Source organism: Monodelphis domestica, chromosome 3 (assembly GCF_027887165.1).
Source record: "Monodelphis domestica isolate mMonDom1 chromosome 3, mMonDom1.pri, whole genome shotgun sequence".
Classification (NCBI taxonomy): Eukaryota; Metazoa; Chordata; class Mammalia; order Didelphimorphia; family Didelphidae; genus Monodelphis; species Monodelphis domestica.
In genome coordinates, this window is record NC_077229.1 from 101331292 (window position 1) to 101346451 (window position 15160).

The 15160-nt window shown below is 44.5% G+C and overlaps 2 protein-coding genes across 2 annotated transcripts in view; one reads left to right on the forward strand and one right to left on the reverse strand.

The window, feature by feature from the left end:
* FAM83H (family with sequence similarity 83 member H) overlaps window positions 1-10465 on the reverse strand; it is a 38140-nt gene extending 27675 nt beyond the window's left edge. The window contains exon 1 of the mRNA XM_056822817.1: window positions 9319-10465. Coding sequence (XP_056678795.1) covers window positions 9319-9924 — 606 coding nt within the window. The 5' untranslated portion in view covers window positions 9925-10465. The remainder of the gene's footprint in view (window positions 1-9318) is intronic.
* Window positions 1-15160, forward strand: part of IQANK1 (IQ motif and ankyrin repeat containing 1) — a 71610-nt gene that overhangs the window by 24371 nt on the left and 32079 nt on the right. Inside the window, exons 4-5 of the mRNA XM_007488681.2 lie at window positions 1307-1557; window positions 14561-14635. Coding sequence (XP_007488743.2) covers window positions 1307-1557; window positions 14561-14635 — 326 coding nt within the window. The remainder of the gene's footprint in view (window positions 1-1306; window positions 1558-14560; window positions 14636-15160) is intronic.

Below are 15160 nucleotides of genomic sequence, written 5' to 3' on the forward strand. Positions count from 1 at the left end.
ACAGTAAATAGAACACCGGGCCTGAAGTGAAGACTCATCTTCTTGAGTTCAAATCTAGCTTCAGACACTAGCTGTGTGATCTGGGAAGTCACTTAATCCTGTTTACTTCAATTTCCTCATTCGTAAAATAAGCTGGAAAAGGAAATGGCAAGCCATTCAAATATCTTTGACAAGAAAACCCTAAATGGAGTCATAAAGACTTGGACACAAAACACTGAACAAGGCTTCTGGTTGCCTGACTGAAAAGGTAGGTTTGGTTCAATTCAATCCAGTAAATGTTTTAAAGTAGCTCCTGTTTGGTGGACACTGTGGTAGGCAATACATCCTAACCACCTCTCCTTGGAATACAAAATCAAAAAAAGCTAAGCAGTCCTTACCCCCAAGGAAATTACATTCCTCTAATGGTAAAGGAGATGTAAATAAAGTATATATTTGGGGTTGGGGAGAGTCACTAATAACTGGATCAGAAGAGATCTGGTATAGGAGGTATGAATGGGAATGAAGATGGTATTCCAGGTATTGCGTGAGAGAAAAAGGGGAGAAAGTCTGTGCAAAAGCTCAAAGTTGATTAATGTACAAGGAATAACAGGCATGCTAGTGTGTCTGGATGTTAAGTGTATGAGGAGGAATAATGTGAAATAAGCTTTGAAAAATAGTCTGGAGCTAGATTTGAATAGGCTTTAAATGACAAACAAGAATTTTCCCTTTATTTTAGAGCCAATAGGGAGTCTTAAGGTCCTTGACTGAGGAAACAACATAGACAAACCTAAGTTTTAGTAATATCAGTTTTGGCAGTTGAATGGAAGACAGAATTGGAGAACAGAAAGACTGGAGGCTGGGAGATCAAGTAGGAGGAAGATGATGGTGAAAGATGAGGCTTCAAATTAAAGTGGCTGTGGTGTGAGTTGAGACATGTAGTTTAGTAGTCAGAAATTCACATGTCTTGGCAGCTATATAGATAGTGTGTGAGGTTAGGGAAAGGAAAGAATTAAGGATGGTTGCTAGCATAGAAAGGAATCTGGAAAACTGGAAGGATGGTGATTCTTTTCACAGAAAATTTGGAGATGACTGCGTTTAGGGTAGAACATAACGAGTTAGGTTTTCCTTATGTTTCCTTTGTGATGCCCGAGGACATTCAGGAGATGACCAACAGGAAGTTGTCGACTCAGAATATGAGTTCAGGAACTTAAGGAAACCAAGATCTGGAGAACATCTAATCTGGGAATGGGTTAAAATTCTGAGCCATTTCACCTAATATCCACTAAACCTGCATAAACCCTCTAACGGTGGAACCTATAAAATAAAGCAAGCCCTCAAATGTGCAGATCCTCCAAACTGAAATCCGAGAACCATCCGCCCAGAACTGGCAGACTCACCACCGGGCGTGGTGCGCCCCCACGTGGTCATGGGGAGCCCTACAGGGCCGCGTGCGAGCACGCGCACTCACACCCGTCCGGAACCTGAGAGCCCGAGAGGGAGTAGTCGGCTACCAGTCTGGTGTTACCGAGGAACCAGCCGTAGCCGGCAGCCGGAGGGGCGGTGCGGGTTGCCTCCCAGGTGCGAAATTTGGGGAGTGGCGGGGCGGGACCGGAACCGGAAACAAATCTTAGTGACCTCCCCGAGAAAACCCGTCCTACCTCCTCCCGGTCCTACCCTTTTGTTTCCCTTGTCTTTTCTCTGTCACCTCCCTCATCCTCAAGTTACCCCTCCTCTCCTTCTCAGATGCGTCACCTCGCCTCACCTCCTCTGATTCCCTTCTGTCATTTTCTTTCTCTGATCCACTATCCGCCGGTCACCCCCTCTTCTGACTTCCTCACTTTAGTCAATTCCTCTCCTCACCTTTTTTATATCTTCTACCTCAGTTACTCCTTTCTCTCTAATCACTCCCCCGTTACTCCCTCCTCAGGTACCCCCTCCTCTTCTGATCTCATTTTAGTCACCTCCTCCGACTCCCCTCCTTAATTACCTCCTCCTTGCTCACTCTTTTGAACCCTTCTCTCCTCCCCAGTCACTCTCTTACCGCCTCCCACTCTTTTATTCCCAATACTATCTACCATCCCTTCCCCCTTTTTCCTTGGCTTCTCCGCTTAGCTACCCAATTCAAATTCAACCAGTGATTGTTAAGCATCTGCTATGTACAAAACTTTGAGTTAGGTGTTGGGGATACAAAAACAAAAGGAAAAAAAAAAAGATGGTCCCTGCCCTCAAGACGTCTACAGTTCGCTTGGAGAATACAACATATAAACATAAGTATATAAATGATAATATGGGGAGAATATTAATAAGGGTATAAAAAAATTCTCCTATAACCTAAACCCTAAAGGAAGCTAAGGATTCTAAGAGATGGAGTTAAAAGAGGGAGTGTCCTCATGCACAGATATTTGCATGGAGATGAGTGCCACTGTTGGGGAGAAACCAGTAGGCCAGTCTGGCTGGAGCATAGTGTGTGAAGAAAAGTAATGTACACTAAGTTTGGAAAGGCAGGCTAGAATTCAGTTATCAAAAGCTTTAAATGCAGCCTGGATGTTTGTCTTTTAAACTACAGCAGAGGTTGGGGGTTGTGAATTTATTTTGTTAATTGTATTTCAACATAAATGTTTTCCTTGATAATGCTATGTATTTTACACATTTAAAAATATTCTGAGGTGTCCATGGCACAAAAAAAGTTAAGAACTCCTGTCCTAAAGGGTAATAATCTTTACCTCCCCCCAAACCCTGTCCATTGAGAACCAAAGAAATACAAAACCCAATTAAAAATGTATAATCAATCCAAGCAAAATTCTACACTAACCATGTCAAAGAAGATCTTTTTTCTCAATCTAAACTTCACTTCTCTGTCAGTTGAGTAGCTTGTTTTTATCATTAGTTCTGTGTAATCATGCTTGGTCACTGATAAGAGTTCTTAATTCTTTCAGAGTTATTTGTCTTTACCATGTACTTATCATTATATAAATTCTTCTCTGGTTCTGTTTACCCTGCTTCAATTCATATAGGTCTTCCCAGATTTCATTGAAACCAACTCCATCTTTTCTTATAGTGCAAGTCCATCACATTTATATATCATAACTTATTCATCCATTCCCCAATTTATCTCTATCCCCCCAAAAGCTATAAATATTAGACTTTCTTTCATATGGACAGCTTTTCAAATATTTGAAGACAATCATACTTCCACCACAACCTCCCAAGTTTTCCATTCCCTAGGCCTGTAATAGTGAACATATGGCACATGTGGCATGCAGAACCCTCTCTGTGGGCATATGAACCCTCATGTGCAAGAGTTCCTTACTACAAAGGCAGAGGAACTCAGGGGAGCTCCTCCTTACCACCTTGCCTGAGGACAGTTTCTCACTTCACCCATCCCTCTGCCTAGCAGCCCAATAGTACCATTTCCTCCCCTGTCAGGTAAGGAGATGAAGGTGTCTGGAGGCACAGAGTCTAGGGGCAGGGAGGATAGCATGCAGTCTCTAAAAGGTTTGCCATCACTGTCTTAGGTTAACCACTCCTAAATTCATTCAATCAATAAGCATTTATTAAGAGTTTAGAATATACAGGAACTATACTAAGTACTGGAGCTATAAAGAAAGACATTAGTAGTCCTTGCTCTCAAGGAGTTTATATTCTGAGGGGAACAGAAGATATGTAAATTAACTAGTACATACAGAATACACACAGAGGAAATGAAAGGTTCCTTCCATAAATAGTAGGACCTTCCCCATCCTGGATACCTTCCTCTAGTCTCTCTTGCTACTCATTGAATATGAATTAAGTGACTTATTTATGCAAGACACTGACCTTGGCATTGAGGATACAAGGACAAAAATACAACTCTGTCCTCAAGATCTTACATTCTGTAGAAGAGATATACTATGGAAAGAAAGATACCCAGGACAAGGAAAGCTAAGGAGGGAGAGGGTATTAGCAATTGGGTGGATGAAGGAAGGCTTCTAGGAGGAGGTAATACCTGAGTTGACCCTTAAAGGAAAATAAATTAGAGAGGAAATTAGGAGGGTGTTCATTTCCGTCTTGGGAATGGTTGGTATGAATGCATTGAGTATGGATTCCAGTTTTTCAGGGGAGTAGAAACAAGGGCAGAGAGGTAGGTGGGAACCAGATTATCTAGGGTCTTAAATGCTAGACTAAGGAATTTGTATTTTGTCTTGTAGGCAATGGAGTGCCACAGAGCAAGGAAGTAACTTCAGATTTGTATCTTAGGAGCATTATTTTAACAACTGTATGAAGAATTGGTTGGAGAGAAGAGAGAATGAAAGCAGAAAGAGTAATGGAATTATTGCAGTAGTTAAGTTAGAGGTGATAAGGATGTAATTTAAGGTGTGGTGGCATTGTGAGTGGAGAGAAAGGAACAAATTCAAAAGATATTATGTCATTAAGATTGACAAAATTTGGCAACTGACTAGATAAATTGAAAGAGAGAGAAGCAATGACTTCGAAGGTATAGGGAAACCTGGGAACCAGAAGGATGTTGGTACCCTTAATAGAAACAGAGAAGTTTAAAGGAAAGTTAGGCTTAGGGAAAAAGATTCTGAATTCCATTTTAGATATGTTGAGTTTGAGATACATATGGAACATCTATTTGGGAGATGTCCAATAATTGATATGGGACTAGACCTCAGAAGAAAAACTGGATCTGGATTTAGTTACCTCTACCCTCAGTTATCCCTTCCCTGTATCTTCTGATCTTCCCAGTCACCCCTTATCTCTATCCCCCTTGATTTCTCTCTCAGTTACTCTTTCCTTTGTCTTTCTTTTGCCTCTCCTTGTTTCCTCTGATTTCCCCCAACCACCCCTTCTCTGATTCCTTCCCTCAATTATTCCTTTAGCACAGTGCTTGGCACATAGTAGGTACTTAATAAATGTTTGTTGAATGAATGAATATACTCTAATTCTGCCCTCATTCATCTCTTCTCTGATCCTTTTTCATTTATCTATTTCTAGTCTCTTCTTTATTATTCTCATTTTTCCTTCCTCTGATGCTCCTTTTTCTTCTCCCATCTTTACTATGAATTATCCCTCTTCTCTAACTTTTTCTTTTTGAATCTTTCTCAGTAATCCCCAACTTTAGCACTCTCCTCAGTCATTGGCTGCCTGTCTCTTCTTTCTGATCCCCCTCTCAGTAAACTCCCTCCCTGTCACAAGAGGATGAGTGGTAAAAAGCAGGGCAAATCTCCTGCACAATCTCGGAAGGTGACAAAGCCTACCCCTGGGTCTAAATCAAGGATACTTTCTGGTGAGTTCATGGGCCTCCCCCACCCACTCTGGGTCCTACTGTCCACAGTCCCAGGGCTCACCCTCAATCCTCACACCCAATTCACTGTGCCCTTTGAACTTCTCCACTATTGAGGGCCTTCACAGCCCCTGTGCCCTTTGAATTTCTCCACTATTGAGGGCCTTCATAGCCCCTCTAAGCCCAAACCTGACTCACTTAATGGTCTTTAGACCCCTACCAACCCTCTCCTAACCTGTTGAGTAACCTTCAGACTCAACACACACTTCCTTCAATACCTCCTCCAAATCCACTTCAGACCTAATGAGTAACCCTTCAACTCTGCCTTCCTAATTTATTTCTGACCTACTGAGAGACTGTTCAAACTCTATGCCACTTCCAACCATCTTCAGAGATTCCTTCAGATATCCCTTAATTTGGAGAGGAAAAGTGATCAGAAGAGAAGAAGCCTGTGTTGCCCTTAGAATTTAGGATAGTGCCACTCATAACTTTGCTAGATGGTATTGGGGAGATGGAAGTGGGGTATAATGATGGGCTATTGAACAGATTTTTGCTGGGATTAGGTGATAAGATCAAGTGAGATTTGAGATGGGTCTCTCCATGGTTTGGGTTTAATCTGTCACAGAGGAGAAGTCAGAATGAAAATGGGGTAGAAATTGAGATCAGAGAATAGACTTAAGAGGGAGGTGGTATTCTGTTAGAAAGAACACTATACTTGAAATGAGAATTTTGGTTAAATCACTTTCTCAGTCTGGGCCTCAGTTTTCTTCTCTGAAAAATAAGAGGGTAGGACCAGATAATATCAGAAGTTGCTTCTAATTCTAAAACTATGTTCCTAGCACAGCCTCTTTTACAGGGTGTCCCAGAAGTTAAAACTGCACTAAGGTTTTTGGAACTTCCCAAGTCTTCTCTTCCTTAAGCTAATCCAGGGGTCCCCAAACTATGTGGCCTGAGGGCCACATGTGGCCCCCTGCACTTCCTGAAGGGGCACCTCTTTTATTGGTGGTCAGTGAGAGGAGTACTGTATGTGGTAATGCCACAAAGCACAGCATCAGTCACATACAGTACTACTTCCAGTGACATAATCCTTTGCGTGGTACCTTGTTCTAAGAGTAACTGAACGAGAACGAGGTGCCGTGCAAAAGATTATGTGGCTGCACGATGGAAGATGTCAGCATGGTGAGTGGTGATCTGGGGGAGGGGATTCCACACTGTGTATACTGTTGCCCAGTATGGTGGTGTCACACCTTGGCCCATCACAGCCAGCACTGCAGCCTCCTAGTTTTTTTTTTTATAGTCTGGCCCTTCAACAGTCTGAGGGACAGTGAACTGGCCCTCTCTATAAAAAATTTGGGGACCCCTGCACTAATGAATTACTCCCAAGTGCACTCAGTCAACAAGCACTTAATAAAAACTAACTATGTGAGGTAGTAGCATCATGGAAGAGCACCAAGTCTGGAGCTAGGAGGTCCTGGATTCAACTGTGGCCTCAGGTACTTCTTAGCTTTGTGACTTGGGCACAATATAGTCCTAGTTGGTCTGCTTTGGAACCAATATTTAGTATCAATTCTAAGATAGAAGTTAAGGGTTTAAAAAAAAACAAAACTTACCATATGTAGGCACTAGACTAAGCTATGGAGATACAAAGAAAGACATTGGCTCTTCTTGCCCTCAAAGAGCTTATATATTAAGGGGGAGAAACATTATATAAATTAATTTGGTACATACTAGATAACACACAGAGTAGATGTAGGACTCCTTCAACTGTTACTTATGGGATGAAGACTAGGTACTGGATGCCTTCCTCTGTTCTATCTCTGCATTATCAGTACCCTTCCTAAAGTCTAGTACCCAGAAATAAACATAATACTCCAAATGTCTAGGCAAGGCAGAGTAAACGAGAGTCTCAGTTCAATTCATCATGTATTGAGTGACTTATTTATTTGGCATTGGGAATACAGAAACAAAAATAGAGTCTGTCCTTAAAATTTTACATTCTGTAGAAGAGATACAACATGGAAAGAAAGATTCCCAGGACAAGAATAGAAAGGGAGTTAACCACTGAGGAGATGAGGGAAGGCTTCTAGAAGGAAGTGACACCTGAGTGGACCCTTAAAGAAAAACAAGATTCAGAGAAGAAATTAGGAGGAATTCATTTCCAGCCTGGGGAACCCTAAATAGCAAGACAGAACAGCCACGGGCTAAATTTATTGTCCCTGGGTTCTCTGAATAAGCAATTCCATTAGAACCCAGAGTGATCCCAGAGAAGTCTCTAAAGAACCCTGAGAGATTCTAACTAAGTTCAGTATACCCCCAGAGACATTTTCCCCATTTCTGAGAGACCTTGACTGACTCTGGAATGATGCTGGTAAGATTTTTAAACTAATTCTGAAAAGTTTGTTCCTCCACATCTTCAAACCTTGATTATTCCCATAGAGATGTTTCAATCATCCCATTTGTCAGCACTTACCAATCCATGTCACTAGTACTGATCCATGTCCAATCTATGTGAGTATAAACTGGATTCCTTAGGCTCAGAAATGCACACTGCTCACAATCCTTGACCTTTCTCATTCCATTCCCCCCAATCTTATGCCTCAAGCCTCTAGGTCTTGCATGATTCCCCATGCTGGATCAAAGGACTCAGGAGAACCCATCACCTGGGAGAGTTGAGAGAGAGCAACTGTTTAACACCACTCCCCCTCCAAAGCTCACACTTGAGTCCCCAAAATAGCCCCAGCTGAGTCTGAGGCGGGGCCAGCCTCCTTAATGAGAGTAATGAGTACAGCCACAGCGTGCTTCCCTGATCTCTAAGCACCCAATAAATGCCAGGGAGAAGGACAAATCAACCAGGAAACCAGCCCTTAAGGGGAGATGGGGGGTAGGGCAGAAAAGGATGATTAGAAACATAAGCTTTCTCTGTCTTCATCAGTCTTGACTCACCACACTCAAGTCCAGTCTCTCCCACCACACACAAACATAAATATAATCCTATATTTCAAATAAATAGATGTTTCCCCATACAGACATGTGTCATGAATATGCCCTATTCTTGGAGCATTTCCCCCAAAATGGGCACATGCACACTGTCCCTACCAGAGGACATAGTCATTTGAACACATAGATGTATATATACCCTTTCTATTCTACAAGAACATCTAAATACCTAATACTTTCCCTCTCCTATGCCTTGCCTACCTCAGGCTGACCAGAAACCCTATAGCAGCTCTTCCTTTCTCCTATAGTGGGCCTTGTAAACCCAGCTCATAGACTTTTAGTTTCCTTTGTGCCCACTTAAATGTAACCATTTTACATTCTTCATCTGACCTTGAACATTCCTCACCATATATTACTAAGCCCCCTTGATTTCTTCCCAAAAAAGATTCCATCACTGGTCCTTCAGTGCTATCTAGAATACAGTCAATCATATATGTTTGTCATCTTCCCAGATTTCTGATTTGAACACATTTCATCTCATGTTCCATCATACATCCTTCAAATCTCTGTTTGCAACATGCTCCATCATGTGACTGTTAACCCCCTCGCCCAGATCATGATCCATGTTTGCCAGCTCTCCCCACTCCTGACTTGGACATGCTCCATCATATCTTCTTGACAGCCCCATCCCAGAACATGTTCCATCATATATCTGCCAACCCATTGCCCAGAATGTGTTCATCACATCCCCTACATTGATTGCTTCCCTAAATAAATAAATAATCTATCCCCCAGCTCCTTCTAAGACAGACCAATACTCAAAATACCATTAAAGCACAATGTCTTTTCTACTGCCTCTCCCAGTCAATTTCCCCTATACATAATAGCTATCCCTCCCCAAAGACTCAGTGACCAACTAGTCCCCTCCCCAAGAGGATACAGTTTTCCCTGTCTGGTCCCCTCAGGGTCAGTGACCAACTTGACCACTGATTGAGGTGTCAATGACTAGTCTCTCTGTGAAGTTCTAACTACCAATGGTTCATCCATCCTTCCAAAAGGTCAGTGACTAACTGAATATATATACCACCTCCAATGGTATCCTTTGGCTATAGGACCTGGTTTTCTCAGTGACTTACCTGGCCATGCACCTGTTCCTCCTGCTCTTCAAAGCCACCTGTTCTTAGCTGTTCCAGCTCCAGGGCTAGCTCAATCCCCTCCATCCGTACCCATGCATGCTCCTCTTGTAACTGCTCCAGCCATCGCTGTTCCTCTTGCCATAGTTGCTCTTCCCGCCATAGTTGCTCCTCCAGCTGCAATTGCAGCTGGATCTGCCGTCGGCGGTCCTCCAATAAGAGCTGCTCCCTCTCCAGACACAGCTGGACCTCTTGGAGTCTCAATACTTCCTGTGCCAGGGCCGGATCAGGGCAACTGGCCCCATATCCCCCCAGCTCCATGGCTGTGACCAACACCAGCTCTGGGCTTGTAGTTATAGGCTCTGCCAGCCCCTCTATTGCCCCTGAGCAATCTGACCTGATCATTGGCCCAGGGTGCCCCACAGGAACTAACTTGTCCATCTCACCCATCTCTTCTATCACGTGCCTTCCTTGACCCGCCCCATCCTGGGGGCCCACTGGGGCCAGTGGCCTAGTCTCAACCACAGAGCCTGTCTCACCCCCTCCCTTCCGACCTCGTCCCTGTCTCTTAGTTCGGGGTCTACGGGACCGACTTCGCTTCCCAGACATGGTGTCTAGTCTAGACTGTTGCCCCTGAAATAACTATCTTGCCTTGCCCTACTGGTCACAGCCCCTTCTTACTCCCCAACACCCCAAAGGTCCTGGTCATATTGCCCAAGATGTTATCTCTGACCAGCCTTCAGCAAAGATAGTATTTGGGGATGGCATAAATTCCCAGAGGTAAGTGCCAGCATAGGCCAGCCCTCAGGCTCACCCCTTCCTGTGGTCCCGTGCTTGCTTGCCTGTCAGCCAGCTGGTATCTTGTCGTCTGCCTGCCCCCCAAGCACCCTCCCCAGGCCTCCAGCCGGCACTTCTAGCCTGAGAGGCTTCTGAGTATCTCTCTCAGCCCAAGAAGGCTGGGGCTAGGCCAGGGTAGGTTGGAGAGTTTATAGGGACTCTGAGCTGCCTCCTCTCAGCCAGGCCTCAGAGGCTGACTAACAGGCTGACACATGGCAGCAGGGACTTTATGGGCCACAAGCCTGGTTAGCCAAACCAAGGTAGAGCTATATAGAGACAGTGAGAGAGGCAGCTTTCACAGAGGCAGGATCTGACAATGTGTTTACAGCAACTTGTTGAGTCCTGTATCTGGGCTGGGCATACACCCACAGCACTGCCTTATATGGAATCCCTTCAGCCCCCTGCTGACGGACCGGGAAACTCAAACCCCAAGCCCTCACTTAGCCAGGGTGTCCTAGACCCTTAATGAGCAAGGAGACCTTGAACCCTCAACTGACCACTTGGTTTTGTAGGGGAGAACCAATAATCATACTTTGTTGTAGCTGTTCAAAAGGGCATTTCACTTAGACTAGCTTAATTTTGTAAGGTAACATGGCATAAAAGAAAGCACTTTGAATTTGGAGTCTGAGGACCCGAATTCAAACTTTAACTTTCCTACTGTGTGACACTGGACAAGTCTCTTGCACTCTGGGCTTCCATTCTCTCCTCTAAATCACTTCAAACATCCCTTTCTGCACCAAAAATTCTAGGAATTTAGAGGACCCTTACTGACAGTAGGAAACCTAGAACCTGAAACCTCTCTGACTCACTGACCAGCAGACATCTCCACCCCCCACCCCCCAGCCTATTGACAAACCCTAAATCCAGCAGGCCTGAAGTCTGTGAGAGCATGACTGTGTTTGCTGCTAGGGAAGCACTGTGGGAATATAGTACAGAGGACATAATCCCTATGTTCAGAGCTATTTGAAGAGATGGTAGCTGGTATGTGTAATCTTTAGAAGGCTTAAAACATGTTTTACATTCATTTGAGCCTTACACTAACAGGTAAGGAAAGAGACCACTTAGGAGGTTAAGTGACTGACTGGCCCAGGTCTTTCATGTCTCCAAATCTAGGGCTTTTTCTTTTACTCTATGCTTCTCAGTAAGATACCCAAGAAAAGATTACTAACAGTACCGGGCAATTCATAAGCAGAATTATGTGAATAGTGGAGCTGCAAATGTTTGAGGCTCTAAAAGTATAAGATGTGTTGGAGCACTAGGGGGGACCCAGCTGATTGGGAGCATAATAACTGTCATCCAGAGGTAGACCTGAGTGGGCAGAATAAGGAGCAAAGGGTGAATGCTGAAGGGAAGCAGATTCAGATGAGATATTGTTGTGGGGTACAGATGTGTACCCCTGGGGTTCAGGAAGGATACCTTTTGCAAGAATGCAAGACTCCAAAACTTAGCTTAAAAACAAAAAGAGAAATGTATTAATTTAGGAGGTAATGTTGAGAATGGCCAGGAGGATAGCAAGGTGGAACAGCAAGATGGGGAGCAGTTCCTTGGGAGGACAGCATGGATGGAAAGGCTGTCCTCCAGGGAACATCAGTTCTGGGCAAAGGAGAACTGTCCAAAAATGGACTAGACTGCCACAGGACATCCACAAACAAATGCCAAATGACTACTTGCTAGGGAAATCACAAAGGGGATTCCCACTCCCCTATGAGCTGGATTAGATTAGATTGATGGGGTCTCGTCTACATCTGAGAATATGGGAATGGGAAATCATTCAGTATGGAAAGATCAGGCAAGTCAATAAAACTGGACCCATCCAAATTATGAAGGGCCTTGAATGCCAAATGGATGAGTGTGAACTTTACTCCTTAGTCAGGGAACCCAGAAGGAGAGCCCAATGATGGCCAGAATTGCTGACTGCTATACCAGCATCAGCACTCCTTCCTCCCAATTTCCTCACCACCTCTTCACTTGGTATGATATTTCACACAAACTCAAGACTTCCTTGCTTGTGTAAGTTTGGAAAGGGGGCATCTTCAAGAAAAATGTAATTAATCAAATTCCTGTAAAATACACGGGTGTGTAAAGCCCAGGTGAAGTTGGTCCTAAGGAGGGAGAAAAATAGAAGTGAGGGGGAAAAGGGGTGCAGTTGAGTAGGACTCAGATGGGACAAACAGAACTAAAAAAGGGATATGGGTGGGGGTTCCCTAACTGTAATATCTAGCTAGATCCCTCCCCTTCCTCACTTCTCCCCACCACAATCTGTTTTGGGTGAGTCACACCAACGCCCAGAGCTCTATAAACTTCTCAACTTACCGGCCCTTCAGGTTTGGCCTCCCAGACCCCTCCCCCATCTCCCTGATTCCCCACCCTTCCCTCCCTTTCTTTCCTCTCCCCATTGGCCCCAGGAGTGGCAGGAAGAGGAGCCCTGGGGGGAGGGGTATACTGGGCAGGACAAAGCAGATTGTTGGAGAGAGCAGTTGAGAAGGAGGTGTGGGGCCTTTGGTGAGTATGGAGAGGGAGGGGGAGGGGGAGGAGAGCCAGAGGTGCTGCCTCACCTCCAATTCTAGTGCAGTGGACACTGAAGCTACTTCTCTTATGGTTACCCAAACCCTTTCCCATGACCCTGGTGTACTGGATAGCCTGGTGAGTCACTGATTTTTTTCTAGGCTTCATTTTCACCATTATTCTTTATGGGAAGAAGCTAAGGCTACCTTCAGAGGGAGATGGTCTAGCCCTTGAAAGTCCAGGACTGAGTTTGAGTTCTTGGCTACTGGCCAGATCTGTCCAACTTCCCCAAAAAAAGGTTTTGCCATAGAGCTTGGGGATGGAGTGTGATACAGCCTAAAAGGTGCTAGATTTGGATTTCGGTTCCCAATTCTGGCTCAGTCACTTATTACCTGTGTGAAGCTGGGCAAATCACTTAAGCTCTCCGGGGTCTCCAAGTCTTCATAGTCTTCATTTGTAAAATGAGGGAATTGAATTAGATAACCTCTCAAGTTTCACCTAGCTCTAAATCTAAGATCCAATAGACCCTTTGTACTTCCTTACCCTGCATATGCAGTCAGTTGTTAGTTCTTTCAAATCTATCCCTTCTTGACATTCAAATTCCTATCTCTAGTTCATACCCTCATCAACTTTTTTTTTAAACCCTTAACTTCCATCTTAGGATCAATGCTATGTATTGCTTCCAAGGCAGAAGAGTGGTAAGGGCTAGGTAATGGGGGTTAAATGACTTGCCCAGAGTCACACAGCAAGAAAGTGTCTGAGGTCACATTTGAACCCAGGACCTCCCTTCTCTAGGCCTGGCTCTCAATCCACTGAGCCACCCAGCTGCTCCCCCCACCCCCCATCAGTTCTTAGTAACAGCAACAATAGTTACTGACATATGTGACACTAAGGTTTGCAAAACATTTTACATACATTCTCATTTATCATTAAACAATCCTCTAAGACAATTCACATTTCCCCCCAGTCTCATACAGATGAGTAAACTGAGGCTGCAGAGACAGTGATTTGCACAGTCATAGGACTAATAATAAGAGAGGATTTGAATCTAGTTCTTCCTCCAAGTTCACCCTTGTCAGTCTCCTAAACCATTTCTGTGCCTCTATTTCTACCCTTTTAGTCTACACTTCATATTGCTACCCCATAATATTCCTAGCTTATGGGACTGACCACGACACTTATTCAAAAGCCTTTGGTGGCTCCCCAATGAGCTAGAAGAGAAAATACAAACCCTTGAAGGCCCTCCCTAATCTCTACACACAAGTGATTGCAGCTAAGCTGTACTCCTAGTCCTCCTCACCCTCATTCTTCTCTCACAACACCTCCCCGTGTAGTCCCAAAGAGATTCCAACCACATGTTGGCTAGTGAAACCTTCTTTTCCTTCAGGCCCAACCTTCTTCCTCTCCCCAGACTGACAGTGATCTCTCTCCTCACAAGTTTCCCATCACTTTTTCTGGATCTCGTCCCCAGTCATACCCTAACCTGACATCATACTTCCCTGTCTATGTGTCCTGCCAATAGAGGGGAAGTTCCTTGAAGGCAGTAACTATGCTTTTTGATCCTTAGAGCCCTGTCTCCCAGCACAGAGTGTACCTGTTACACATAGTAGGTGCTTCATAAGTATTTGTTTAGTGGAACTCTTGAATCTCCCCCTGATGAGGGACCCCCTTCCTGGAGGAATGTTGTGAGGTTTGCTAATTAAGATGTTATGTGTGGGGTTTTGCTGCTAATAATGGTGCCTGAGGAGTTGGCTTGTTAAGGCAGGGGGAACTCATTAAAGGCAGACGCTGGGAACCTTTTAGGAGCCCCATAAACACGACTGTGACTCCTGGGGTGGGGCACTGGGGGCCATACTTCCCAGTCCTCTTACTAACAACAATTTCCCCCCAACTATTTCCCCAGGGAAGCCAGCCAGTGGTGCCAAATCTGAGAAGGTCCAACAGCCTTCCCCTGTCATCGAAAACACTGGCCCCAAAGGTAAGAACAGGTAGAGTTCTCACAAATGTGCCTGAGTGCTTTCCCTTAAAGTGAGGCCATTCCTGAGTGCAGGCTTGTGTCTCTCTCCTCACTGGACAGGGGAATTAAGCAGAGACAGGCTCAGGCTCAGGAGTCTGGAGGTGGGCTGGGTCTGAAAACAGTCTTCTGGTTATATATATATTTGGACCTCCTGTGTCTGTGTCTTTATGAATGGTCTCCCCCTTCTGGATGGAGAGGGAAATGACCATCTAGCTCTGAGATCCTGGGATCCTTGGGACATATTGCCAAATTTTCTCCAACTGCCTCACAGCCCTCTTTTTACTCTACCTCTACTCAGAGGCAGCTTGTGGTGTGTGGATAGAGCACTAGGCCTGAAGTCAGAAAGATATGAGTTCAAATGCAGCCTTTTGCACAGACTAGCTCTGTAATCTTTGTCTGCTTTGGTTTTCTCATCTGTGAAATGGGGATAAATAACAGCACCTACCTTTCATGATCATTATAAATGAGTATTCCCTTTTCCCCCTA